Here is a 26,762-nt window from a genome sequence, read left to right on the forward strand (position 1 = left end):
GCACCTATAAGGTTCTGGGCGGAGGGGCAAAGGGTCGGTATTGTTAATCCTATCTAATAGGGTCCTATCGAGGTGAGGGTAGCACACTCAAACAGGAAGCCCGCTATCAGCCATTATAGAGCTAGCGGGTGGAATAAGTGGGGTGTCCTCATGAGCATAATCAACAGTGTTAGCTCCGTTCAGGAAGAAGATGGAAGTCCATAAAACAATGATGTTTTTGTTACTGTTACCACTACTTGCACTGCATACATACCGGGTGCCTCCTCCCTCTGTATCCCTTCATGTGTCTCGTCAACGCACTGATGGACATTGCACCAGCCGGCAGACCGACAGGGGCGCCGACGCTGTGCTGCTGATCAGCGGCGACCGATGCCAACACCACATGAGCACATACACACCTGCCCCCACCATACTCGGACGACGATCACATCATGTGTCTCCAAACTCTGCTAATCTCCTACCCCCCGTCGGCTTCCTCATCCTATCATCCCCCACCTCGCGGCACATCCACCACCATCTGCATACCGTCACAACTTCCTTTGGCCAAGACCTGGTCGACAAGCGGCGGCAATCTCGGCTGAGGCGAGAAAGCCAAACAACCTCGCCCCAATCGTCTTGCTCGTCTCCCTTGGCATCACCTATTCTCAAACTCGCTCTGCCCTTTTCGACTCGCTTGGCAGCAATAACGAATAGGTACAGCCGAGATACTGCGCAGCAGACGAAAAGTGAGAGTTGCTCGACACTGCGAGAGACGCGCGCTCACCATGCTCACCACCCACCAGATGATCTCCACTCCCATAGCAATCTACGCGCGCCGCGTCAACCTGTCGTATCTCGAGCGAGGTGGTTCCCGAGGACCATATCACCACCTCGACGTCGCCAGACCCGAGCACGTGGAGACGATACCCCCACATCGGGGCTCCTTGCCCAGCCGCTTCGGCACGTCTCCAGGCTTATAAGGTGAGCGCGAGCGGCGTCGATCATCCCCACACCACGCACGCCCACTACTGATGACATCTCTCCAGCACGAAGACGACAAGGACAACATGGCCGAGCACAGTGTCGAGCCTGTCTCGGATGAGAAGGCTGTCCACCAGCGCCATGATCTCGACGGCGCGGTCACCAACGTCGACGAGCTGCGCCAGGGGTTCTCGAGTAAGCTTGCAAGTTCTTACGTTTCGAGCTCACATACCCAGTCCCTTCCCTCCTTGCCATCGCGCTCATGCTCGGCGGCGCGTGGGCTGCCTTCCCTCAGCTCCTCGGCGTAACGATCCCGTACGGAGGGGTAAGTGGCCACCGAGATACCCCTGACACGACGCGCAGAGCCTCAACTTGATCTACAGTATCTGGATCGTCGGTGCCGGGTGCCAGTGCACGTACATGACGGTGAGTGCGAGCGAGACGACCGAGAGTCGCGTCGAGGGTGGTACGCTGATACCGCAGATGGGCGAGATGGCCTCGGCATGGCCCACCTCGTCCGGCCCGCAAGAGTACGCTTTCCAGCTCGCCTCGCCACGCTTCAAGCGCGCCATGTCGTACGCGACTGGGTGGAGCATGTCGATCATGTACCTCTTCGCGCTCCTCGCATGCACCGTCCTGGAAGGTAGGTCGGGTTCAGCGCACGCCCAGACCCCTAACCCGCCTCCCAGCTGGACAGATCCTCGCCATGGTGTCGTACGCCCACCCGAGCTACGAGCCCAAGAAGGTGCACATCTGGGCCGTCAATTGCTGTCTCCTCGTCGCGGGCGCGATGATCAACATCTTTGGGATCACGTGGGTCAATAGGCGTGGACAAGCTGACCCACCAGAGCGATGCACCGGCTCCAGACGTTCTCCCTGCTCTTCTTCATTGCTGGCTTCTTCATCTGGCTCATCGTGCCAGTGGCGGTATCACCGCAGCATGCGACGCCCAAGGAAGTCTTCACAACCGTCTTCAACCAGTCGGGGTGGAGTGACTTTGTCGCCATGATGATAGGCCTCAGCTTCGTTCAGCCGGGCTACGGCATCCCCGACACTGTGACGCACCTTGCCGAGGAGACGTCCCGCCCAGAGATCGACATCCCTCGCGCCATGTACCTCTCGCCGGCTATCTCGACGGTGACGTGCGCGGCTGTCTCTACTCTCTGCGGCTAGATCTCGCTGACCCCTCCAGGTACACCGCCATGGCCATCTCCATGATGTTCTGTGGGGTCGACTTTCAGACTCTGCTCGACTCGCCAACAGGGTACCCTTACTACGACTTCCTGTCGCACACGGTCGTCAACCGCATCGGCGTGATCTGCCTCAGCACGATCATCCTGTACGCAGCGTTTACTGCTTGTCTCGAGGCAATGTTGGGTGTAGGTCTAGGACTCGGAGTGGAGACACTGATGACTAGGGCTCTCGTGCCATCTTCACCTTTGCTCGCGAGGGCGGTGCCTTTCTTCCTCAATAGTGAGTGCAGGGCTGCAGCACGAGCTCACTCCCAGCCTCGGCGCCGTCCACCCCAAGCTCCAAGTCCCTGTCTGGTCCATCGCGCTCACTTGCGTGTTCAACTGCCTCTTCTCGCTCCTGCTCCTCGGCTCTGACATGGCACTTCACACGATCCTCGGCTGCATCCAAGTCCTCCAAGCTTGGGTGTATGTGCCTCTCCTGGGCTTACTCATGTGGCGCATGCGCAAGTATCCGGAGGTGCCGCCAATGAGCCTCGGCCGGTGGGGCTGGCCGATCAACATTGGATCTATGGCGTACCAGTTGTTCACGGCCGTGTTCTGGCACTTCCCTTACACCTGGCCGTACGATGCCATGGACTTTAGTGAGTTGTGCGGCTTGGGGGAGGGTGGAGGTGGAGGATGGTGGAGGTTGCATGCCCAGCGACGTCGCCAGCTTACAAAGGCGCAGACTACAACATTGTCATTGTGCCTGGACTGTTATTCCTTGGTTACGTGGCATGGTTCTTTTCTGGCCGACACAAATACATCATACACCGCAAGATTGAGTGACGCGGGTCAAGTGTCGAAGGTGGAGGCCGCAAGGACAAGTTGGGTGGATAAGATTATGGTGGGGGCGTCGGCAAGTCATCCGACGCGGACGAGTATCTGGTTGTCAGTTGTCACAGCAAATGAAATGCAGGGATTGAGTGAGTGACACGAAGCGTGAGCACTGGATTAGCAATGATTTGCCCGACTCCAGTGGACGAGTTCCGCGGCAGTGTCGTAATCGGCAACAGTGGACGCCCAGATTTCCCGACCGCCAAACTGATACGCCACTCGATGCGAAAAAAATCTAGGAAACACGGGCCACTGACCCTAGATATCACCGCAAGTCCGTGTTCATGCTCGGCCGTGACGGACGCATCGGTGCTGCCCCGCCAACTTTGTCCAACCGCCGCTTACACGTGTCAGGGGTGGCGACGCGAGCCGCACGATATCGCCAGGGACGAGACCAAGCGAACCCCGTCAACAAGCAACGTCCGCCCGACGACACTGACGCCACTGTTGACTCGGCTCGACGCGGCGCGCAAACCTGCACCCGATGTCACGAGCTCATTAACACGTCGGAGGGCGAGCTCTCGAGGCCAGCAGCCCCCGGTCGCCTCTTGCAATTGATTCTACTCACGATGGAGCTGTGCAGGCAGTACCGAGCTTTCAGCACCACGCCACCGGCGCCGAGCAAGCAGCTGAGCGAAGGCTCGTCCTCGGCGCCAAAAGATCCCAACAAGCAGTGGATCGAGTTTGACCCAGACGACCCGGCAGCCCCGCATAACTGGTCAAGACCGTACAAGACCTGGGTTGTCATGCTGCTCTCGTGGCTCAGCCTCAGCCTTACTTTCGCCTCGAGCATCTCCTCGCCGACCGTCCACCAGCTGATGCGCGAGTTCAACTGCAGCTGGGAAGTGGGACAGCTCACGACCACCATGTTCCTCATCGGGACCGGCATTGGGTCGATGCCCTCGGCACCACTGTCTGAGCGTGAGTGATCGCCAAGAGGTCGAGTGGAGTGGAGGAGAGTGGATGCGTGGCCAGGAACAACCACCAAGGTCATTCGTGGCAAGTGCCACTACATAGTGGCCAGAACCGCACTGCGCGCCACGCATCCACCTTGGATGCGCATCTCGGCGGTCACCATTCCGCGCAGCAAGCCTGGACATGCTGACCCACCCCATGGGGACAATGCTTGCCGCTCCGCGAGCCGGGTCGCGCCTTGCGACGCGTCTGCCCATCAGCCTCAGTCACTGACACTCCCTACCCAGTGTTCGGCCGACTGCCAGTCTACATCATCTCGCTGGCCCTCGCGACCGTGTTTGCGGTCGGGTGCGCCGTGTCGAACAGCATCACGTGCCTGTGCATCATGCGCCTGCTGGGCGGGTTCATGTCGGCTGCTCCGCTCGCCAACGCAGGCGGGAGCCTCAACGACGTCAGCAATGCAGTCATCAGGTCCCTCACGCTACCAGTGTACGCCGCGACAGGGTTCGTTGGCCCCGTGCTTGGCCCGCTCGTCGGCTCGTACGTCGCCAACAGCCCGCACCTCGGCTGGAGGTGGTGCTACTGGATCGTCGTGATCGCCAACGGCGCCGCCTTCCTCACCACGACGCTCTTCATGCCCGAGACCAACGCCGCCGCGCTGCTACGCTTCAAGGCGTTCAAGCTCCGCCGTGCAGGCCACAAGGAGTGGTTCGCGCCCATCGAGGAGGCAAGCCTCGGCCAGGCTACTGCCGACAGCCTGAAGCGCCCGTTCAAGATGCTCGCAGTCGAGCCCATCCTCCAGCTGGTGGTGCTCTACCTCACAAGTAAGTCCCCTTGGACATGCTGGAGCTCACCTCAGTCGTCTACATCTGCCTGTACGGCTTCTTCGTGGCCTACCCCATCGTATTCGGAACCCACGGCATCGGGCCGGCGAAAGTGGGGTTGATGTATATCCCCATCCTCGTCGGCTTTGCCCTTCTCTTCATCATCAAGTATCTCCACTTCCTGCGGTATCGCCGGCTTGCGACACCACCGGCAAAGGAGATTCCCTCGTCGCCAGTGGTACCCGACACCAACTCTGCATCGTCGGACAGCGCGACGATCGTCGACGGCGGCGAGGCCAACGACGTCGACTGGGACGGCAAGCTAATCCACGTCGAGCCCGAGGAGCGGCTTATCCCTCGTGCGTCTGCTTCTGCAACAAAGCTAACTCCCTAGTCATGTTCACGTGCATACTCCTCCCTGCGGGCCTGTTCTGGTTCGCGTGGACCTCGCCGTCGAGGTACTCTGTGTGGGCGCTGATGATGAGGTGAGCTACGAGGAACCGAGTTAAGAGCTCACACCTCAGTGGTATCCCATTCGGTATCGGTGTGCTGGGCGTCTTCCAAGACTCGTACCTCTACCTGATCGACGCCTACGGACAATATGCGTCCTCTGCCGTGAGTTGCGCCGGCATCGCGACTCACTCCCCCACGTTCTGACTTTTCTCGCAGCTCGCGGGGGCAACATTGGTCCGGTACGTCGTCTCTGGGTGCGTCATCCTCGCATTCCCGAGGATGTTCCAGACCCTTGGCCATCCATGGGCCGGCTCGTGAGTGCTCTCTTCCCCACTGTGATCCGCAAGCAAGCTGACGGCGCCAGACTCCTCGGGTTCCTCGCCGTGGCGATGATCCCCGTCCCCTACGCATTCTATTACTTCGGTGGGTTTGTGAGGTATCCGACGCCGCTGACGATCGCCAGGCTCGCGCATCCGCGCCCGGTGCGAGTTCACCACCAGGCCGCCGTCGTAGGTTTAGCACCGGCATCATCGACACCATCTCGAGCTCGGCTGGGCTCTGTACTCTAGCAGCATGCAAGCATTGGCAGGACAATGATCTCGAGAGGCGCCGCCCACCATTCATGGCCCCATCTCGGTCGGTCAGCGCTCGCGATCGACAGTGAACTTTGTGTGAGCGGTGTGCCAGATGATGGCGGCAATGAGCGGTGTGTTAGCGCGTGTGCGTTGTGGGTGGTGGAGACAAAGGCGCCGTGAATGCCGACGCCAGTGTAAGGCAAGGTGGCCGCGGCGTACCAATCGGCGGGGGACAGGGTGGTGCGTACGATGCCACATCACAGGCGTAGCGTGGCCGCCAGCAGTAGCCGTGAACCCCGCTTGGTGCGGGGCATGCGGAGCGATCTGCCAAGAACGAGGCCTCAAACTGGGCCTGCAGGCTACCAGGCTCGGTTTCAGCATGCCGCGGCTGTCGGCGCGTGTCGTCAGCTAGCGAGCCTTGCATCCCAACAGCATAGCCGGGAGGATGAGTGTCATTGCTAGCACTGCTACAACTGCAGTCGCCTGATTCCAAGACGACAGGAACATTGTCGGGATGCACGGGCACTGTTTGTTGTGTTCTGTCGACATGAATGCGGCATTGTTCATGAGTCATGACGACGACGACGACGACGAGTGCCCTGGCTGCTGCTGGCTGGTCAGGCCAGGTCAGGTCAAGCCGGGTCAGGTTCGACTCTGGTCAGTTCAGGCAAGCCCGAGCAAGGCGAACATTAGCTGGTGGTTCTTGGCCGGCGTGTGGGATGCGACATCTGGAATGGCTCGCATGCCGCATGGAGAAGGTGGAACGCGGTCAGGTGGGCCAAGTGCCGTAACTCGATGCGGGCCCCCCACTACTGGCGCCAGTTTGGATATTACGCCAAACGTCACCGCGTCGCCATCCCCGACGAGCTACTCGGCCACCATCCACCAGTTAGTGTCGGCGAGTTTGGGCAACCGAGGGGACAACAACTGGGTCAGTGTGCGGTTCTTGCCGCAGTAGCATCAGCGCCCCGCTCACCTGCAGCATCCATGCGGCCCCGCCAAGTGCGCCACCATCTCGACCGACCGAGCGTGTCCTCGCGGCGGCGCACGCACGCGCGGTCGCACACGCACACGGTCGCGAGCAAGTAGCGTAACACAGATCTTGGAGGCCTCAATGTTGCCCTGCCCCCAGAAAAACGCAGAGTGGGCAGGCTGCTCTGTGTCGGCTTCTCCAGCGAGCTAGCGTGCGGGCCACCGTTGCCCGGCTGGGCAAGCGAGCAGAAGACCAGGCGAGCAGGGCACGCAGGCGCGCTGTCTCACGCTGCTCGTCCCGAAGGCTACAGGGACGGTGCCCATGCTTAATCTTCCAGGGATCGCAAGTACTCACTGCTCGCCGAGTATCACCACTGCTGCAACACTGCAGGTGGCGTGCCTTGACACTCGACAAAGAGGCACCTCGGCCATGACACGGCCAAACTAACAGACTGACCCTCCTCCGACATAAAGAGTCTGCTGCATGGCGCAGCTCTTGGCTGGACCCCCCGTACACCACACCGCAAAATGAAGCTCACGACACTCACCGCCGCCGCCGCCGCCCTCGGCACCGCCAACGCCTACTGGGTCTCATACGACTGGGGCAGGCCCGTCACCGAGGCAGGATGGTACGGCCCCAGCGCGCCCCCCGGCGTCAAGACGGTGCCCTCCCCCAACGGCGGGGGTGCTGGCCCCACGACGCCGCCCGTGCTCGTGGCGTCGCCTCCCCCCGCGTCTGCTGCGCCGAGCGCCGCCCCGACGTCCAAGGCGCCGCCCGCGCCTGCGTCGGCCGCGCCGTCAAGCGCCGCACCGAGCGCAAAGCCGTCCGCCCCGCCTGTCGACCCCAACATCCCGCACTCGAGCAACGGCACCATCCCCGAGTGAGTCTTGCAAGGGCTACCTACCTACAGGTTCCAGCCAGTTCAACGCTAACCTGCCCTCCCTAGCCTGTCCAAGCTCACGACGTGCGCGCTCAACTGCGTGCTCAACAACATCGCAACGGCCGGGTGCAACAGCCCGCTCGACAGCGCGTGCATGTGCTACGGCGCCAACTACATCAACCTCGTGACCAAGTGCGTCACCTCAAACTGCCCGCCCGAGGACGCGCTCCCCGCCCTCGACGTCGGACGCAAGATCTGCCCCAACCTCAACCTGCCCGACCTGAGCAGCCTCGACATCTGCGCGTCCAAGTGCATCGTCACGTCGCTGCCTGCCACCGGATGTGCGGGCCCGCTCGACAACAACTGTATCTGCTCGGCGCCGTTCATCAACCAGGTCGCCCCATGCCTGCTCAACGCCTGCCCCAACGACAAGGTCGTCGACGCGCTCAACTTTGTCCCCTCCATCTGCCCCAACTTGCCTCTGCCAGACCTCAAGCCGCTGCAGACTTGCGCCAAGAACTGTGTCATCGACACGATCAAGTCGCAAAAGTGCAACTCGCCCCTCAACACGGGCTGTATCTGTACCGAGTCATTCACCAACGTCGCCACGCAATGCATCTTCAAGGCATGCGACTCGACAGCTGTGCCTGCAGTGCTCAAGCTCGAGACAAACATGTGCCCCAACCTCCACCTGCCCAACCTCGACTCGCTCTCGCCCTGCGGTGTCAACTGCATCGTCAAGAGCATCCAGTCGCAGAAGTGTGCTGGCCCGCTCGACAACAACTGTATCTGCTCGCTCGGCTTCCCGCTGGCCGCTGCTGGCTGCATCATCGGCTCGTGTGGCTTTGGCGACCTTGGACCCGCCATCAACCTCGAGTTCGGCCAGTGCAAGCCCGGTGGTATCCTCTCGGCCAAGTGCCAGGCTTCGGGCATCTTCAAGCTTCTCCAGCCTGCATGCTGGTTCAGCGGCTTCAAGAACAATGCTGCTCCTGCCAACCAGCGCCGCGGCACCCCCGAGGCTACGGAGATGAAGCGCATCTACGACATGTACATGCGCGGCGAGCTCGACTCCTACCTCTAGGCTGTTACGCGTGTGCCCGTCTCTCCAGCGTTGTTTCATAGGGCCAGTAAGAGTTACACAAATGCAATGTTCACATGTAGTTTTGGGTCGAGCGGGGTTCCGGTTGCTGGGGGCTTGTCTACGACTTCTCGACCGGCGCCTCGCGCTTGGCCCATCCTTGCCATGACTGGAGCGTCAGCGGTGCCGTTGTAGCCCCAACTTACCTCGTCATACAGCTGCGAGTTGATGCCGTCACGGCGGAGCGAGAGCCAGAGGATCGCAGCCGACAGCCCGCCACCACATGCTGGGGTCGTCAGCTCGCTCGTTCGAACCGAGCGCAACTCACAGTTGGTAACCGCCACGCTGCCGTCCTTGATGCCGATGGACTTCTCAATACCAAGCACCTCTTGGAGCTTCTCGTCCACTTCCCGCGGACTCGGGAGGGTAGAGTACGTCCCATCCTCGCCCTCGACCTTCCACTCCTCCCATTCCGAGTTGGTACGCTGCTCGCGCCGCAGGAGCTGCTTCCACGGCACGTTGGCCGAGTGAGGGATGTGGCCCGCGGCAAAGACGGGCGGGTCGCGCGCGTCGAGCACCTGTGTCCCGGGCGTGGGGTGCTCGGCGAGGTCGAGGACCGCGGGGAACGGCGCAACGAAGCCTGGCTGGAGTGTGGGCACGGGGTAGGTCGTTGGCTGTGGCGAGTGTCATCGAGCAGCTCTGCGAGCACATGCACCTAGCACTCCACTCACGGTCACGGGCGGCACTGGGCCCGTCTCGACAGGGTACCCAGCGTCAAGCGCAGCCGGCAGTCCGCCATCGAGGATGGATACCCGCCTGTGTCCGTACGCCTGCGTCGTCAGCTCCCCTCGCCCAGCCTCGACCAACCAAGAAGGTGAACACGGTGCGCGGGGCGGAGAAACTGCCCTCCGAATCGTATACGATGACCCAGGTATCCTCGTTGATCCCCGCCGCCGAGGCGGCGGCCGCGAATCGCTCGGGGCTGGGGAAGACGAGCACGAAGCGGTCGCTTGGCTCGCTCACGTCCTTGAGCGACCAGAAGCGCGCACCGGCCAGGTGCCGCGCGTAGAACTCGAGCTTGGGGTCCCGGTCGGCCGGGGTCGGCTGGAAGAGGAACGTCGCGTCCAGCAGCACGACGTTGGACGCCGGGTCCGGCGGCAGCGGCGGGAGGAGGGCCGGCGTGATGACGAGTTGGGTTTGGCCCACGTTGACGGGCTTGCGAGTCGGTCTTGTGGGAGGGGACATCTTGGCTGAGGAGCTGGGCGAGCGAGCGAGTGAGCGAGTGTGCAGTGTAAGTAGCAAGGAGGATGACTGATGCGGCGGCGACCTCGTCGCTGGTCGATGGCTGCTCGGAGCTGCCCGACTCGCAGTGACGCCAGGTTGCGTGCTCCGGCCACACCAAGTCCGGCGCCAGCGCCGGCGCAGTCATAAGTATGCTTACGGCGACACGCAGCGCTGAGGCTCTCGCGTTGAGCGCGCGGCGAGCTCGACGATGGCGCGACGAGGCGCAGATTCCGAGCTACATATGCAAAGACAATGCCGACGCCAATCTCCGCACAATGCACCACTTCACCGCCCCTCCACCCGCGCGTCGCGACTGCTCTTGCTTTTTCGGCGGCCATTGGGACAAACTATCACGCTGCCGCGCGCGGTGCACGTCTTACAACAAACAGACCACCGACAGGCCACAGACGGAGAAGAGGCTGAGTGCAGCGTTACGGATGTAATGAGTGCAGCTGACTCCTGACCATGACTGACTACAGGCCGAGCCCCGAGGTGTGGGCACGGCTGGCTGGGCGGCGACAGGCGCGAGGTGCCCTGGGGCTCAACTGGGCCTTGGCGTAGGGCCTGGATCAAGCGTTGCCCTCTCGCCCACCATCACAGTCTTTGATCGAGCCGCCCGTGCGCTCGATAGTGGTTGAGTGTCCTCCACTCGGCGTCAATGTTCACAGCCTCCGGCAGTAGCCGCAGCAACAACGTCAGTCCAGACAAAGGCCCCGCAGCCGGCCCGCAGCCGCAGCCGCGCCAAGCAGAAGTCGATCGAGTGCATGATACTAGGCGTAAGGCGCGCGTGAATAGCGGTGCGAATGTCATAACTGCGGCACTTAGAGCACGGCAAGAACGCCGGCGAGGACGGCGGCGGAGAGGACTGCGCCGGGGGCGGCGAGCGCGCCCGCCGAGCTGGGCTTGTTGCTGGCGCTGGGGCTCGCCGCGGCGCCCGACGCGCCCGACGCTCCCGAGGCGCTGCCCGAGGCGGCCGTCGTGGGTGCGGCGCTCGAGCTAGGCAGGGGCGTGGACGAGACGCCAGGAGGGAGGGGGACAGCGGTGGGCGCGACGACCTGGCCAGTGAAGGTCGCGGGGAAGCCGCCGTCAATGCACTGCTGGGCGAGGTACTGCTGCGCGAGGTTGAGCAGGTCGATGGTGGTGGTCGTCACGCCGAGGGGCGGGCCGTCGATGAGCGTGCAGTTGATGCAGCTCTGGAGCTCGAGGAGGACGGTGCCCTGGGGAAGGTGTTAGTGGTGCTCGGGGAAGGTGAGACTGCGTGACGCCAGCCGGGGCCGAGCGGCACTCGCCCTCGCCTTCGGCGCCGCGCTGCGCTGCGCGCCGCGCCACTCACGTTGCAAGCCTGGGCACACTCTGGCGCCTGGTTGTTAGTGGGGCAGTTCTCAAAGATGCCCTTGTAGGTCGTGCACGGCGTGTTGCACGAGGCGGGGATGGCGCCAATCGCCTGGAGGAGGGGCGAGGACGAGTTCTGCGCGGCGGCGACTGGGGTGTCAGCTGGGGGCTGCGTGCACGCGACGTACCAGACACAGCGGTGAGGGCGAGGAGCGACTTGACGAGCATCGTGTGGGGGTGTGGGGGTGGAAGAGAGTGTAATGTCAAGAGTGCTGATCGTTGCTGCGGCCGTTGTTGACTGACATTTCTTGGCAGGTGCTGCGCGCGGTGCTGCCGCTGCCGCTGCCAGTGACGCCGGCGGGGGATCGCCGTTTCCTGCCCCTCCCTCCTCTATGGTGGATTCCGAGAAACGGGTACATTAGCTCGGTTTTTCCTCTCTGCTCAAGCGAGCATGCATCGACGCTGCGTGCTCTGCGTGCTCTCCTCTTCGGCTGTTGGTCTTGATTGCATGCATACCTGACCCCCCTCCTGTTTCGACAAAAGAGGAAACGAGGTGGTCTCGGGACCGTACGTGTGCCTAGCTGTGCGACTACTGTGTTGCGCGCCTAACTGAACAAGGGAGGCGCGCAAAAGAAACCCCCAGGGACCAAAAATGCAGGCTTTTTGCATCCACGCGGATTTGAAACTGGGCATGTCCCATGCCTGAACTGTTATGGCGCCTTGTGTGGAGGTGCCGCCAAGCTCGCATTTGTTGCCGATAGAGTATCGCACATTAGGATTCATTTCCTAATACAAACCTGGGTGGCCATTACTGCGGTGCCAGGACCTACAAGGTCATGGGCTTTAGGGGTAAAGGGGCGATAATGATAATTCCTAAACACAAATGGAATCCTATCGAGGTGGGGGTAGCACGCTCGAGACATGATAACCCTGGCTGGAGCATGGGGGAGGAAAAAAGGGGTGTCCGTGTCCACATTGCATCAAACAAGTGCGAGCTGGCCAAGGGCAAATAGCCCACCACAGTTTTTGGTGGAATCACACTTATTATCAGTCTGACGGATGAGCTCGATGAACGCCGACTCCGCCCGCCGTAGCGGCGACTCCGTCTGCCCGGTAAACCGCACGAGCTGACACGGCCCGGATATCAGCAACGCCGAGAGAGATCCAGCATGCGTGGGCGTCGCGTATGTGATGGTGTCGCGCAGAGTAAGTCCCTCATCCAGCTGCGTGTGTGGCCACGGTCCCCACGCCAACTGCCACAAGCAGGTGATCGCGCCGCTCGTTTCCCGACCAGTCGGTGTTGACTCACCCCAGCCCAACCTTGCACTCAACCCATTGACAACCTAACACTGCTGACACACCGCCGCGGATGCGCTGCGCACCTAGCCGCCCAATATGTCCACAGCGACAAACGTGGCGGCTGCGACCAACAGGTCGGGTACCTTGCCACCACCCGGGCCGACCAATCTCGGCGAGTCGGCGGCAGCACGACCGACAAGGCGTCACCTTGCCCGCCGACCGCCGGCATCTCGGCCATGCTTCTCCCCCACCGCACGCATCACGAATGAATGAACGGCGTCGCCGTGCGCAGCTACAATACAGGCACAGCGCGCCAAGGACCCCGTTGGCGCGGAATAGTGCTGCCCAGCCCACGCTACGGAATATCAACGCCGAGCGCGCGTACCCGCCTGTGCCGAATCGATAAGCACGTCAGCGAGCGCCTCTGCCGACCGCTTAGCCGAAGGTGTCGACCAACATGCTTGCCCACAACTGGCAGCTCGGCGTGGCGGCGGGCGGCACTGACCTATCCGGTCCTCGTCTTCGATCGACCCCAGCCGCCATATATCACCCCGCTCGCAGCCCCACCGGGCCCCATACCCTGCGCGCATCTCAACATGACAGACGACACTATCGAACCCACTGCGCAGGAGCACAAGCCGCTCTCGTGGCTCCGCCTCCGGTCGCCAGTCGTCCAGAACCTCATCTGCTCGTGCGTCCTCGCCATGACGCCGGGCATCCTCCTCGCCCTCACGGCCATGGGCGCTGGAGGGGGCAAGCCGAACACTGTAAGCTTCTTTAACCAAACGAATGTCATCCTGTACAGCGTGTTCACCGGTGAGTAAAACGGTCAGCGTAAGACGAGGACGACGACGAGGAGAGCTGACAACCCGCCACAGTCTCGTCCATCCTCGCCGGCTCGGCAATCAACATGTTCGGCCCGCGCTACTGCCTCGCGTTCGGATCGACAGGCTACGCGCTGTACGTCGGCGGGCTGTGGTACTTCTCCAACACGGGCCGGGAGCCGTTCCCGCTCTTCACGGCCGCGTACCTGGGTGTGACTGCCGGTTTTTTGTGGGACGCGTCGGGGTACACGTCGCAGGCGTACGCGCCGGAGCGGCGCAAGGCGCTCTTCATCGCGCAGCAGTGGAGCATCATCTGTATCGGCTCGGCGGTCGGCAGCGCGATCGGCCTCAGCGCCAACTACAACAAGACGAAGGCGACCGGCGTCGGGCCGGCCGTATATGGCGCATTCATTGGCATCCACCTCCTCGCTGGGATCATCGCGCTGTGCTTCATCGTCGACCCGCGCACCGTGCGCCGCAACGACGGGACGTACCTCGCTGTCTTTCCCCATGCGAGCTTGCGCGACGAGCTTAGAGGCATGTGGGAGACGCTGCATAACCCCCGCGTCATGATGTTCATGTTTGCGGCGTTTGCGCTCGACTTGTGGCTCCCGATCCTCGGCAGCTGGAACTCGTTTACCTTCAGCCTGCGTGCTCGCACCCTCAACTCTATGGTGTTTTACCTCATCCAGAGTGAGTGGGCGTGAGCTGCTTCGTAGTTTCGGCTGGCTTACGCTCCAGTCCCCTCCGCATTCTTCTGCAACTGGCTCGTGTCAACAGACCTCGTCCCCTCGCGCCGCAAGCGCATCGCATACGCCCTCACCTGGGCGACAGTCATCAACGTCGCCGCTTGGGCAGCCTGGATCCAGTACCTCGCCAAGCACAACCTCGACCGGCACAAGCCAGGCCCCGCGCTCGACTGGACAATGGGGCGGGCGTGGGCCGAGCCATTCGGCGTAAGTCGCGCTACTTCCCGCCTGCCACACTCGCCTTTTGCTAACCCATGTCAGATCTACCTCGTGATGGGCATCATGGCCCCCGTGCTCCGCAACTTTTGTCTCTACATGTGCTCGATCGCGTCCAATGACCCGACAAAGCAGGCGCGCTACAATGCAGTCCTGCACAGCATGCCGCAGGCGGGCATCTGCGTGGCCTTCGGCGTGGACAGCACCAAGATCCGGTACTTGTACGAGGCGGCCGCGTGGTTCGGCGTCACGATCGCGTCTCTCGTTGTCGCTGCCATCGGGGTCGCGCTATACGCTACCGAGACGCTGTATGGTGCTGCCGGCGAGGAGAACGTCATTGTGCCCACTGTTGAGGCGAAGACTCTCGGAATTGACACGCACGGCGAGATGGTCACTATCGAGGCTAAGGACGGCGCGCACGTGGCTGTGCAGGGTGTCGATGAGAAGAAGGTGTAAGAGAGAGGGAGATTATGGGAGTGGGGCTGGGGAGGACGAGGGAGAGGTAGCCAAAGGTTGTAGAATCAATGCAAGATGTGACGGCGTCGAGAATCAATACCATGTCTGACCCCCTCCCCGTGGTTCCCGGTGTAGAAATTATATCCATGAAAGAGTAAAGTAGTGTACAGACTAGTCCCAGAGCCACGAGATGATCTTGATCCATCCCTTGGATTGGTTGTCGGGCTCCTCGGGATTGCGCTCAATCTCGCGGAGGATGCTCTCTAGGGGAATGTCCTCGAGACGGACCCACTTGGTGCGCTTGACAAGCTTCCAGATGGTGTAGGCGGCAGCGACGAGTCCAATGTCAAGGTACGAGGTGATGAAACCGGCCGCGGACCAGTTGCCCTTGGTGAAGACGCGGAAGCCGTTGGTGAGGAGGAGGAGGATGGTGAAGAAGAGGCCAACGGCGGACGCGTAGGCTGGGAGAGTCAGTGGGGTACAATGAAAGCCACTGCTCGCGACTCACGAGTCCAGGCGTTGTGCCACGGCAGGCGCTTGGGGCTGATGCCCTGCTTGCGGAGGGCGGCGTGGAGACGCAGGTGGTTGAAGAGGATGGCCGACCACGAGATAAGCACACCGCAACCGACGAGGTTGATGAACCAGTAGAAGACGGTGAGGGCGCCCGACGAGAGCGACATGAAGGCGAGGAACGAGAAGAGGATGAACGTCGAGACGGCGACGTACGGGACACCCCAGGACGTAGTGCGGAGGAAGATGCGCGGGGCGTGGCGCTTGACGGCGAGACCGTAAAGCACACGGGATCCGGCAAGGAGCGCCTGGTTCGAGGCCGACCAGGCCGAGGTGATGACCACGGCGTTGACGATCGAAGGGATGGCCTTGATGCCGGCCGCCGACGCGGCGATGACGAACGGCGAGGTGGCGGCGGTTCCCGAGTCGTCCTGGATGCGCGGGTCGTCGGACGACACGAGCATGCCGACGATGAGCACGGAGAGGACGTAGAAGATGGTGATACGCGCGAACACACGCTTGACGGCCTTGGGGATCGCCTGGCGGGGGTTACGCGTCTCGGCCGCGGCCATGGCGACCGACTCGGCGCCCGAGAACGAGAAGATGGCGTTGATGAGCACGGCCCAGAAGCCGAGGAAGCGGCCCCACGACCCCTCAGCAATGTAGGGGACAAAGGGGCCAGGGTGCTTCCAGTAACGGAAGCCGACGCGCTCGACGCCCTTGATGCCGCCGCACGCCGTGATCAGGCCGAAGATGATGAGGCCGACGATGAGCAGGATCTTGATGATGGCGAAGCCGAACTCGATCTCGCCAAAGTAGCGCACCTTTGCGAACGCGACCATGGCCGTGATGACGATGAAGACGACGATCCAGATGGAAGCGTTGAGGTCAGGCCTCCAGAACGCGATGAGCACGCAGATGGCCGAGATCTCCGAGGGGACAGAAAGCCAGTTACCGTAGACAATGTTCCAGCCGAGCGCGAAGCCCAGCGCCGGGTCCGCGAGCAGCTCAGAGTGACGCACAAAGGAGCCAGTGACGGGGACCAGGGCGGTCACTTCTCCGAGCGCGAACTGCACCGCGCAGACGATGAGGCCAATGAAAAAGTAGGCGAGGAGCGAGCCGAGCGGACCGCCGGTCGCGATCGAGCCGCCGAGCGAGAGGAAAAGACCAGTACCGATGGAGCCTGGGGGTGTGAGCGCGTGCGGGTGAGGGTGCCGTGTGTGGGAAAGAGCGGGTCTTGGACATTGCAGAGCGAGCCCACTGCCAGGCTGTGACGGCGAGGTCGAGCCGCAGCGCTGGAGCAAGTGCTTGCTGCGGCCCGCCTGCCCTTCACGCTGCAGGATGCTTTGTCATGGGCTTTTCGTCGTTGAGTAGAGGAATGGGCAGTTTCGGCTTGCCGCAGCCAGTGCCCAGTGGGCAGCTGGCCACGAGGACAAGCATTGCTTATCTCTTCCTTGTGCGGGCAACGAATGCCTCGGCGGCACGATTGTCGAGTGCGTGATCGCTCATCATGGCGCCACCACCATGTGGATCATCGCGGTGTGTGCGCGACAACCACAACCATAACCACCACCGCCACGTCTTTACTCACCAGCAAGGGCAATCATGGACAGGTGGCGCTGGCTGAGCCCCTTCTGGAGATCGCGCTTCTCGTTGGCGCTGTAGTCGCTCGCCGAGTCGACAGTGTAGTTGCCCTCGTCGGCGGGCTCCTTCTTGTCGCTGTTGCTGCCGCCAGCGGCGCGCTCGGCGTCCACCCCGCCGGGGTGGTAGTATTCGTCGCTACGTTGGCTCTTTTCGTATTCTGCCATGGTGGTTGTCGGTGAAGAGAAAGCAGGGATGGGGGGCAGTGGCTTGTTTTTATCAGCTGCTGCTGCTGCTGCTGCTGCAAGCACGCAAGGTGAGCTGACTTGCTTAGGCCAGGCACTTCGCCGCAGGTGGTGGGCTGGAGAGACATTCCTGCACCCTCTGCCTGATTAAAAAATAACAGATGGCGTCATCTCGCTTGGGCCAGGAGGGCCTGCATGCTGCTGCATGTGGGACGACCGACTGGCAAAAGAGGAACGAAAGCGGGCCGCTGGGCATGTGACAGTTGGCACAGGTGCGGCCTTTGAGCGCGCGCGGCATCCCCCAGGAGGAGGCCTGTCTCGAGCGTGATCCCTGGGCAACCTATCCGCGCTTCTCGGCGCTGGCGCGACAGCGGCGACCAAAAGGTGACTGTGACTGATACAAACCTGGGTTCAGGCAGACCTCGACCAGACGGACCCTCGCGCTACGAGCTCACTGCCTCGGCTCGCCGCCCAATTCGGTGTGCCGCCGCCGTGCATTTGAGAGGTCTCAGGAGGACGGCAGAGGGCAGGCTGCGCGCGGACAGGTTTGAGACAGAACGGTTTGCAATCTCATGATCTGCCAAATAGCTAGCTAGCTGGGTGACTGCGCTGCGCCGCGACCTCGGACGAGCACGCTAGTCGAGCCAGGACAAGCATAGCCTGTGCCTAGACTGCACGTCTTCCGGCACGCAAAAAGCAGCAGTAAGAGCCCTACTCACACGACGTGACGGTTGCCCAGGAACTGTCGATCAACAATCTCTCCATCACGTACTTCATTCACTCTTGCGTGCTCGACGACAACAGGGGCTTGGCAGCGACCACCACCAACCTTGTACTCGCTTACAGAAACGCCACTGCTCACTCACTCACTCACCATGGCACACAGGTCGGCAAATTTGGCGCCGACGCCGACGTCGTCCAGGTGGCCAGGGTCGCCGCTGCTTGGCCCTCCCTCGGCCGTCAGCCGAGCGAGACGAGACCGAAGAGCGAGCACGACATTTGGTGTGAGCGAGGAGCCGAGGCAGATGGATCTGCAGGTACAAGAATGGAACGGATTCCAGCACACGACGCATTCGATGTGGCGCGCCGGGCGCCGGTGCGAGGTACGTGTCTGTCAGCGCTGCGTACTTGCTCAAGCTCAACGGTGCATGTGCTCCGTCGCCGCTACGGCCGCCTGCATGGCCGCGGACTGACTGGACTGACTGACTGACTGACTCACGCGGCCCACTCACGGGCGGATACGTCGCCAAGCTCCACCACGCACCACGCACTATCTTATCAAGTGACGTGACCACCGCTCGGTGCCAAGCCACAACGCCGCAGCGCCGCCCCCGCGCAGATCGATCGACGTGCCTCGCGGCTCTCGGCACGCAGCGCGGCACAACTCTGCAGCGATAGCAGCAGCGTATCATGCGGCGCGAGGTGGACGAGCTCGGAACCGAGATGTGCGTCTCGCCGAGGGTCCGCAGCAGCCGGACGGAACCGACTCGGCGTCGGAGTCGGCGTTAGCGACCTGTCGCCGACCGGCCGGTCGGCGCCATGGCCGCCTGCCGAGTCTGCAGTAGCAGCTGCTGGTGGTGGTCTGCATGGCCGCGCGCTCAGCGCTTCTTCTCATGGCTACAGCTGAGCCGCAGCTCGGCGCTTCACATCGTATTCATGGTCCGTGGGCTATTGTCCGACTGTCTGTCATCTGGCATCTCCTCCTCACGGCATCCTCATGCGCACTGCCCTACGCATCCGCACTCCACTGCTGGTTCTGGTTCCCGTCATAGCAGCGCCAGGTCTGCACGGCACCGAACGCGCCGTCCTTGTTGTCGAGGCACTGGTCGAGGGAGGTGACGGCGGCGGCGGCGAAACCTGGGGTGTCAGCTCATGACTGTCGCGCGCCGGCGACCCACTCGTGCCGAGCTGCTGGAACACGCCGTCGTGGAAGCTCCACTCGTACCCGACCACCCAAGACTCGGTGGGGCACACGCCGAGGTGCGCGACGTTGCCGTCCGCCTGGGTGTAACCACCGCCAGAGGTCGCGCCGGCGACAAGGCAGTAGTTGTACCCCTCCAGCTTGACGCGCGTCGGGCCGTCGTTGAACTCGAAGCGGATCGGCTGCTGAGAGCACGGGTTGCAGGGTCGACTGGGGCGTGAGTGCTCCGCATGGTGACAGACTCACATGGCAATGTCGACGCTGTCGCCGTAGTACTGCGACGTGGTCTGGATGCACAGGTCGGTGCGGCCCCCGGGGTGGATGGTGGAAGTGTGGGACGCGCGCTTGAGGGGCGTCGCGGTGGCGAGCGCGGCGAGGGTGATGATGGCGATGGGAGCGAGCATTGGTGAGGATGTCGTGTGATGTGTGCGTGGTGAGTGTAGGTGAGTGGCGCGCCGCACTCCTCTGCCTCGTTGTTATATCTCCACGCCGCGTCCCATCTCGCTCCAGCGCGGGCAATGCCATGTCTTCTGACGCCAATTGCCCGAGTCGACGTCGTCGGACGATGCTTATCATCCCGAGGGTGGGCATGATCAGCTGGGCTTGGCAGTGATCAGCTGTTCGTGGAATGCGGGCGAGGTGCGGCGTGGCTCCAGGTGATCGTACCGGCGGCCAGCTCGCATTCCACGATTTGCCCGAGAGTCGTCGCTCGGCTTCTTCTGTGTAGAACACAACTGTCGGCTGCTTGGACACCTACATAAGCTGCGATGCCGACGTGCGGGCGATCACTGCACCGCCACGAGCGTCACTCGGTGCATCGGCGTCCTCGTGACCAAGGCGTGGTGAGTGTGCGGCCAGCGCGGCGAGTCAAGAACCGAGACGGCATTCATGCCACGCCTACAGAGCATTGTCCATTCAATGTCCTTGCTCTCATCGCCGCTCACGCGCCCGCACGGTACTCGTCAGCGACCCACTGCTGGTTCATGTTGCCCTCGTAGCAGGTCCACATCTGAATGCCGTAGTTGGCGCCGTCGGTATTATCGAGGCATTGGTTCGGGCGGCCCTTGCCCGTGTCTATGGTCAATCAGCACTACCCTCGCGCCACGCCCGACCCACTCGTGTTGATCTGCTCCAGGCGCCCGTTGGCAAAGTTCCACTCGAAGCCCGTCGCATCCGTCCCCTCGGGGGGACAGATACCCAGCCACGCGATCGTCCCGTCCCCGCTGTACGTGTAGTGCCCGTTCTCGACCCCGGCCTGCAGGCAGTAGTTGTACCCTTCCACCCGAACGCGTGTCTTGCCGTCCGTGAAGATGAAGCGTGGGGGAATGCTGAGCGACTTGGCGCATGGCCCGCTGGCGTGGTGAGTCTGCGACGTCTGCGACGGTGCACGCTTACATCACCAGCGCCTCACTGCCGCCGTAGTACTTCGACGCCGTCTTGATGCACAAGTCCTGCCTGGCCTTAGGGTGAATGAGGGCCGTGTACGTGTGCCCCGGAGCGCGTGGGGCGAGGTTGTCGACCGGCGTCGCTGCGACGAGGGAAGCGAGAGTGAGAGCGAGGGCTGTGAAGAGCATCATGGGGTGGGGACGTCGAGGTGACGTGGGCCGCCTCTGCCGCTGCTCGCCGCCGTTATATGCTGCGGCGGGCAGCGTTGTCGTCGCACGCGCGCGGACAAGAAAGTGTCCGTGTTGGAGAGTGACCGGTGCCAAGAGACGGAGCGGCGAAGATAGCTCGCGTGCCTCAGGCCGCTCGTGGCATCTCTCGGCGGTGAGCGCGGAGCAGCTCGTCTCCGGAGTGAGTCCGCCTCGCACGCCCAGCCGTCGAGCACGCTGGAGCCACGACCTGCCCGATGGCCGCCGTACCGCCGTATGCATGCTGAGAGCCGGCGGAGCTGGCCAGTATGCGTCCAAGGCGATGCTGCGAGCGGCGCCGGCATCGTCGGAGTCGGCAACGTCGGCAACCAGCCAGCCAGCCGTGACGTCACGCGAGCCAAGCCGCACCGCATGTCAACACCGCCGCCGCCGTCAATGGGCGCTACTTAACCCGCGCCGCGGAACGCCTCCCGCGCTCTCTCTCTCTCCCTCCCTCACTTCACCCACACAATGTCCCTCGCACGCACCACATCCAGCAGCACGACCCTCACAGCCGTCTCACAGGCCACCACGCTCGTCCCCGAGCGCGCCGGCGCTGCGCCTGCCGCTCGCAAGGGCATCAAGGCCAAGCTGCGGCAAGCGTTCGGCGGCGTATCCGACGAGGCTGTCGCGACGCTCGTAGGCGAGGGATTCTCCGAGGCCGACACCCGCGCGGCCCTCAAGACGACCGCGGGCGACGCGGCGTTCGCGCGCCGGATGCTCGTCCACCAGCGCGACCATGCCGCTGCGCCGACGCCGAAGACTTGCTTCCTCTGCAGGCCGGGCGGGGACGGAGCTGCGAAGGCCAACACGCGCCAGAGCGAGTTTGGAACCAACACTCAGTTCTGGTAGCCAGAGTTGCATCACTGGTTGGTTGGCCTGAAACTTTCTGTATAAGGTGAGTTGGCGCCGAGTTGCCTCCTGTTGCTGACGAAAGCAGCGCATCCCATTAATGTATTCTAATCCCAATGTATACACTCTTCGCACCCTACGCCTTGACCTTGTCGCTCTCGCGCTTCTCGTCGACCTCCTCGTCGTACGCGTGCTTGCGCATTGCGTCGATGAGCGCCGGCCGCAGCCACTTGTCCTCTGGCACGAGCCACCACGAGAGGATGCCAAAGATTGACACGCCGGCCATGATGACGATGGCAAAGTTGAAGCTCTGCGCCGTGAAGGGGTAACTGAGGGGCGAGTAGAGGATCTGGAGGGTGGGCGTGAGCGGCAAACTGAGCCAGCACTGAGGCAACTTACCACCAGGAGGAACAAGTTCCACGCAAACGCAACCACGTAGCACGCCGGTCCCCAGCGCCCGAGGCTCCACTTGGTGTTCTTGAACTCGCGCGGCGTGACGGCGAATCGGCAGATGGCGATGAGCGCGTACGCCGAGATGGATCCCACCGCCGCGGCGCTGAGGAGAGACGTGAAGGCCACCTGCGAGCCGATCGAGATGAGCAGGAGCGCGGTCGACAGGCCAGCGATGACGGTCACGGCGTTGGTCGGCACGCCCTGCGCGTTCGGGGTCGCGATCCACTTTGAGCCGGGGAGGATGCCGTCGCGCGCGACGGCGAAGATGAGGCGCGAGGAGGCCGTGACGGCGCACGACGTGGACATGATGGCGCCGAGCACGGCGAGGACCGTCATGAAGGTCGCGCCGCCGCGTCCGATCGAGTCGTTCCACACCTGGACAAAGGCTGCGGTCAGTGGCGGGCCCAGACAGGTGACTTACGCTGCGGCGCGGTGTACGCGTAGAACTGCTCGATGGGCGGGATACAGAACAGCCACACGATAGTCGAGACGAGCGTGAGCACGGACGACATGAGCGCCGAGTAGAAGATGCCGCGGGCCGAGGTCGTCGACGCCGACTTGGTCTCCTCGGACACGTGCCCCGCGGCATCGTACCCGCAGGTGGTGAAACCGCCGCTAGGCGTGGTCAGCGATGCAGCGGGCGGTGGGAGCAGACGTACTAGAAGAAGGAGAGGGCCCACGCCCAGCCGAAGCCGAAGCCGGTCGAGTTGGCCGTCTTGGTGAAGACCTCGGAGGCGGAGCGGAAGCCGTACGTGCGGTGGACGCCGACGGGGAGCCAAGTGATGGACTGGGGTGTGAGCGCGGCGCGACACCGAAGGGCCAGGTCCCACTCACCAGCAACAAGTCGAGGAACAACAGCCCGACCGTGAACCTAAACGTCCACTTGAAGAACCTTGGCGGGAGGTAGTTGAGCCCGATAGCAAGCCACATGCACCCAAGCGACACGGCGAACAGGACGCCGCGGTACGCCTGCGACTCGGGGTTGAACCCGCCCGGAATGGAGCGGTCGTAGATGATGCCCAGGGAGAGGAGGTACTGCGCCGGGCCCTGCGAGTTGGACGCGACGAACGAGATCCACGCTGTCGACGCCCACCAGCCGACGACGAAGCCGACCAGGCGGCCCCACTTACGCCCTGCGGCCTCCGAGGCCCAGACGTAGATTGAGCCGTTGAGCTGGGGGCGTGAGTGGGAGATGGAGAGCTGGGAGGGGGCATACGTACTGGCAGCGCTGAACAAATCTCGGCCAACACGGCCGCCGTGACCGTCACCCCAAAGATGGTCACCACCGAGCTCGTAAACACCGCCGGGGGGCCGCCGCACATCAGCCCCACGAACAGCAGCATGCGGGTCACGCCGACAAAGTTCATGGCGCAGAAGGACGCGGCCCACGCCTCGAGCTGGCCAAACGTGCGCTTCAGGACGGGCGTGTACCCGATCTGGGCCTGGAGTGTGGGTCAGCGATGGCCAGGCTGTAGCTGCTGGTAGCCGCGGCTCTGAGCTCACCAAGTCCGCGGCGTCCTGCGCGTCCGTGTCGCTGCTTGCGGCCGAGGGGTGTGCTTCCGCCATACTGATGAGTAGTTGTGGATGAGGAGCATGCTGTCAGCCGCCCGCACGAAGGCTTATAAAAGATCAGTAGTGCCGCGGGTCTGGGAAACTCCAGCCGGATCTCGACGGCGCGATAAACGAATAGAACGACGAGAATAGCTTGGGCCAAGCAAAAAACGCTCCTTGCCTCAGCCACATGCCGCCTCGACTCCCCTCGACTCAGGGGCGACCGGAGCTGCTGCTCTCACGGAGGCCCGGAGCGGATGGCGATGATGCGTGCTATCGCAATCAGTCCCCCAGCTCCGGGGTGTTGTGCGCGGCCAGTTGTCCGCTCGCCCGCCTCGATGCTCCAGTCCTCCTTGCCCCTCATCTCCCACCGGCTCTCCACTCCCGAAATGAAGATGACGACATGTGGCCTGTTGCTCGGCGCTGCGAGGGGGCGAGACGCGGGGCGCTCGCAGAATAATCCGAATGTTCTCGGACTCGACGACATGGCGATCGCGAGCGTCAGCACGGATGTGGGCCGCCGGCGACTGCGCGCCACCACCTGGTCACCGTCGCCGTCGACGACGATGGCCGGCCGGCCCGTGGTCATCGTCCGGCCTTTCGCCCGACTCACTCCGGCCAGCGCGCGCACTGGCCTCCGCGAGCCTTGAGCTCGGGCTTACTCATGCCTTGGCGCTGGGGTTTGCAAAGCGTGCGCTACAGTCGCCAATTCGAGTGCGTGCTTTCCAGCTCCGAGGTGAGGTGATGGGAACTGTGGCAGATCCCTCGGCTCGGCGGTCGGGAGTGTGGCGAGCCAGAATAGTTTGTGGCGTGCGACTTGGTGTTTCCGAAAGAGAGGTCAGATAGCCTCGTACTGTGCATACGCTGGGGCTCACCTCGCTGTGATCCAGCTTGCCTTGCGAGCTGGAGTTGGGCGGCCTCTTGCTTCCCCGTTTGGTGCTTGTTCGCATTTCGGAGTTCAGTAGGATGTGACAGCCTCCCATTCATTTCATGCACACCTGCTGCATCCCACCACATGCTATGTCTAATCCAAACGCCTGATCACAAGCGGCACGCCATACACTCCCCTCTCAGCATCCTGCGCACGCAGCATGATCTGCGTCGGCGACACAATATCCAACGGCCTCTCGCTGTCGGGCGTAAAGGAGAAGTTGGTCAGAAGCGTGGAGAGGATCACACGCATCTCGGCAAGGGCGAACCGCATGCCGAGGCACGCTCGCGGGCCAGAGATGAAGGTGAAGATGTGGTCGTATCCTCCGGGGAGGTGCTTCACCGCCTCGGGAATGCTGCCGTCATCGAGCCAGCGGTCGGGGCGGAAGGCATCTGCGTCGGCCCCCCAGCACGACTCGAGGCGGTTGATGGCTGTGATGGGGAGAACGACGTCCGTGTTGCCTGGTATGACGATGGAGTTGAGTGTGCCCTTGGAAGTTTGCAGGGGAAAGGCGAGTGGCACCGCCGTGTCCCGCTCTGCACGCCGGATGATGCGGATGTTGGCGGGGTACAGGCGCAAGATCTCCTTGATCACGGCGTCGAGGAGCGGCGCGGCACCGTCCTGTAGCTGCTCAAGGGTCGGCGAGTGTGTTACTAGCTCGGCGCGCACGCGAGCCTGGATGTCTGGGTGTCGTGCGAGCTCGTACAGTACAAATGAGAGGGTGATGCCGGTGCTGGCGTCAGTGCTGTTCCCCAGTTGGCTTACGTCTCATGACCCGCCGTGATCATGGTTGAAATATTGTCAAGGATCTGCCTGTCGTCGAGGCCAGACCCCTTCGCTCGCTCGGCGAGAAGGATGGACAGCACGCTCTTGCCCTCACTGGCACCCTGCGCCTCAACCCGCGACAGCACGCCTCTTGCGACCTTGTCAATCGCGGCCTTGGACGCCCGCTGGTTGCGGATCGCCTTTAACGGTGCGTGGTTAAAGATGGTCGGAAAGGCTTTCGCAAGTGTGAGGGACTGATGTGAGCGCTGCGCCGCCATGTGTCACTTACAGCGAAGATCTTGAAGCTCGGCGGAGCGCCGAGGGCAGCCGCCAACCCGTCAGTCACGGAGCGGGCTTCAGCCGTGGCAGAGCGGACGGCCTTGAAGTCGTGCTCGAACCCAGCGGCGCCAATGACATCGAGTGCCGCGGACGACATGAACTCGGCCACGTTGACCACATCGTCACCCGTGCCGTCGAGGAGGGCGTGCCACGCGTCCTTGATCTACTAGTTAGCGAGCCCGGGGGGTATCGAAACGTACATCCTCTGCGGTGCGGTAGAACGCGCCAGAAACAGCCTTGATCGATGAGTTGCTGAACGCCGGACTGAGAAGGCGGCGCTGATGCCGGTGATCTTGGCCTTCCGCCCAAATGACCCCACGGCCCAGCAGGCGCTCGTTGGTCGCGCGGTTGAACGGCGGCTTGTGGAAGGCCACACCGTCGTTTTGCAGGATGGCCCGGGCAGCTGCTGGGTCGGCCACGGCGATGGTCCACCCGTTCTGGGGTCAGCGTGACAGCTCCTCTATGAGACTCACGAAGAAGGCGTTTCGGTATCTGAACACAGCACCGTACGACCTCGACCAGGCGTTCCATAGTCGCCCGGCCGGGTGACGATAGACGTCCCACTCGTGGCCATACAGCCAGTGGGCTTGATCTGGTCCAGGGAGGACGCGGACCGCCGCCGGAGGAACGATGCGCTTGAGCACCAGGAGCGCGATGACGAGTCCAAGGGCAGCGGTCGCGAGCGCGACGGGCGAGATGTCGGTGGCCATAGTGGTGCCGGTGGCCATAGTGATGGCGGTGGCCATGGTGATGTGCAGTGAGAGCCAAAGACGCAGGCCTCGAGAGACGACTTTTGGAGAACTCTGCCGATCCACTTCGGACACAGATTCTCGAGCACTATGTTGTTCAGCTTGTTGTTGCAGACCTCAGCGGTGAGAGCCCGGCCCGTCGTCAAGAATAACTCGGAGTCAGCACGCTGGCCGCTTCGCACTAACCTCTCAGACCCGGCGGCAAAGGCCGTTCGTCATCGCCGTGCGAGGTCTCAGCCCCGGTCGCCGCGTCCCGGAGGTACTGCTGTCGCCATCCCGGAGGGGTTGATAGGTAAGCGTAATGTCAACAAGACAAATCGAGTGTGTAGGGGCCTACCCTTCGTAAT

At 62.7% G+C, this 26,762-nt stretch overlaps 10 protein-coding genes across 10 annotated transcripts; 4 read left to right on the forward strand and 6 right to left on the reverse strand.

Moving 5' to 3' along the window:
- Positions 1-1,046: 1,046 nt before the first annotated feature.
- On the forward strand, positions 1,047-5,811 carry mfs2 (putative transporter mfs2; the record flags this gene model as incomplete). Its single annotated transcript, XM_062769961.1, has 15 exons — positions 1,047-1,155; positions 1,197-1,285; positions 1,324-1,603; positions 1,650-1,773; positions 1,809-2,102; positions 2,153-2,299; positions 2,469-2,794; positions 3,669-3,950; positions 4,232-4,768; positions 4,804-5,127; positions 5,163-5,253; positions 5,293-5,383; positions 5,438-5,535; positions 5,586-5,644; positions 5,685-5,811. The coding sequence occupies 15 exons, from the start codon at positions 1,047-1,049 to the stop codon at positions 5,732-5,734; spliced, it is 2,901 nt and encodes a 966-aa protein (XP_062625945.1). The 3' UTR covers positions 5,735-5,811.
- A 1,485-nt stretch (positions 5,812-7,296) lies between these two features.
- LOC62_02G003428 (uncharacterized protein) lies at positions 7,297-8,730 on the forward strand (the record flags this gene model as incomplete). The annotated part of the gene is made up of 2 exons (XM_062769962.1): positions 7,297-7,649; positions 7,716-8,730. The coding sequence occupies 2 exons, from the start codon at positions 7,297-7,299 to the stop codon at positions 8,728-8,730; spliced, it is 1,368 nt and encodes a 455-aa protein (XP_062625946.1).
- Positions 8,731-10,757: 2,027 nt separating this feature from the next.
- On the reverse strand, positions 10,758-11,605 carry LOC62_02G003429 (uncharacterized protein). The gene is made up of 3 exons (XM_062769963.1): positions 11,532-11,605; positions 11,345-11,493; positions 10,758-11,228 (listed from the first exon to the last, which is right to left on the reverse strand). Exons 1-3 carry the CDS (start codon positions 11,569-11,571, stop codon positions 10,833-10,835), a joined length of 585 nt encoding a protein of 194 aa, XP_062625947.1. The 5' UTR covers positions 11,572-11,605; the 3' UTR covers positions 10,758-10,832.
- A 1,633-nt stretch (positions 11,606-13,238) lies between these two features.
- Positions 13,239-14,887, forward strand: SPAC6F6.04c_1 (uncharacterized protein; the record flags this gene model as incomplete). Its single annotated transcript, XM_062769964.1, has 4 exons — positions 13,239-13,458; positions 13,521-14,159; positions 14,208-14,422; positions 14,477-14,887. 4 exons carry the CDS (start codon positions 13,239-13,241, stop codon positions 14,885-14,887), a joined length of 1,485 nt encoding a protein of 494 aa, XP_062625948.1.
- A 130-nt stretch (positions 14,888-15,017) lies between these two features.
- On the reverse strand, positions 15,018-17,205 carry DIP5_2 (Dicarboxylic amino acid permease; the record flags this gene model as incomplete). The annotated part of the gene is made up of 3 exons (XM_062769965.1): positions 15,018-15,348; positions 15,396-16,580; positions 16,989-17,205. 3 exons carry the CDS (start codon positions 17,203-17,205, stop codon positions 15,059-15,061), a joined length of 1,692 nt encoding a protein of 563 aa, XP_062625949.1. The 3' UTR covers positions 15,018-15,058.
- Positions 17,206-18,952: 1,747 nt separating this feature from the next.
- Positions 18,953-19,548, reverse strand: LOC62_02G003432 (uncharacterized protein; the record flags this gene model as incomplete). The annotated part of the gene is made up of 3 exons (XM_062769966.1): positions 18,953-19,080; positions 19,122-19,354; positions 19,391-19,548. 3 exons carry the CDS (start codon positions 19,546-19,548, stop codon positions 18,953-18,955), a joined length of 519 nt encoding a protein of 172 aa, XP_062625950.1.
- A 468-nt stretch (positions 19,549-20,016) lies between these two features.
- LOC62_02G003433 (uncharacterized protein) lies at positions 20,017-20,718 on the reverse strand (the record flags this gene model as incomplete). The annotated part of the gene is made up of 3 exons (XM_062769967.1): positions 20,017-20,218; positions 20,261-20,496; positions 20,540-20,718. The coding sequence occupies 3 exons, from the start codon at positions 20,716-20,718 to the stop codon at positions 20,085-20,087; spliced, it is 549 nt and encodes a 182-aa protein (XP_062625951.1). The 3' UTR covers positions 20,017-20,084.
- Positions 20,719-21,246: 528 nt separating this feature from the next.
- LOC62_02G003434 (uncharacterized protein) lies at positions 21,247-21,627 on the forward strand (the record flags this gene model as incomplete). The annotated part of the gene is made up of 1 exon (XM_062769968.1): positions 21,247-21,627. One exon carries the CDS (start codon positions 21,247-21,249, stop codon positions 21,625-21,627), a length of 381 nt encoding a protein of 126 aa, XP_062625952.1.
- A 53-nt stretch (positions 21,628-21,680) lies between these two features.
- Positions 21,681-23,646, reverse strand: SPCC794.03 (putative amino-acid permease; the record flags this gene model as incomplete). Its single annotated transcript, XM_062769969.1, has 7 exons — positions 21,681-21,976; positions 22,027-22,466; positions 22,502-22,695; positions 22,740-22,867; positions 22,915-23,253; positions 23,301-23,522; positions 23,584-23,646. 7 exons carry the CDS (start codon positions 23,644-23,646, stop codon positions 21,764-21,766), a joined length of 1,599 nt encoding a protein of 532 aa, XP_062625953.1. The 3' UTR covers positions 21,681-21,763.
- A 1,009-nt stretch (positions 23,647-24,655) lies between these two features.
- FUM15_0 (Cytochrome P450 monooxygenase FUM15) lies at positions 24,656-26,551 on the reverse strand (the record flags this gene model as incomplete). The annotated part of the gene is made up of 5 exons (XM_062769970.1): positions 26,140-26,551; positions 25,867-26,103; positions 25,617-25,829; positions 25,328-25,581; positions 24,656-25,295 (listed from the first exon to the last, which is right to left on the reverse strand). Exons 1-5 carry the CDS (start codon positions 26,410-26,412, stop codon positions 24,656-24,658), a joined length of 1,617 nt encoding a protein of 538 aa, XP_062625954.1. The 5' UTR covers positions 26,413-26,551.
- Positions 26,552-26,762: the final 211 nt, after the last annotated feature.

Source organism: Vanrija pseudolonga, chromosome 2 (genome assembly GCF_020906515.1).
Source record: "Vanrija pseudolonga chromosome 2, complete sequence".
NCBI lineage: Eukaryota > Fungi > Basidiomycota > Tremellomycetes > Trichosporonales > Trichosporonaceae > Vanrija > Vanrija pseudolonga.

Excerpts from the sequence above, each read along its gene's own strand:
- LOC62_02G003429 (XM_062769963.1), bottom strand. The coding sequence starts at position 11,571 with ATGCTCGTCAAGTCGCTCCTCGCCCTCACCGCTGTGTCTG. Across the intron at positions 11,494-11,531 it reads CGCCCTCACCGCTGTGTCTG|TCGCCGCCGCGCAGAACTCG; the intron begins GTACGTCGCGTG and ends CTGACACCCCAG. Across the intron at positions 11,229-11,344 it reads AGTGTGCCCAGGCTTGCAAC|GGCACCGTCCTCCTCGAGCT; the intron begins GTGAGTGGCGCG and ends CACCTTCCCCAG.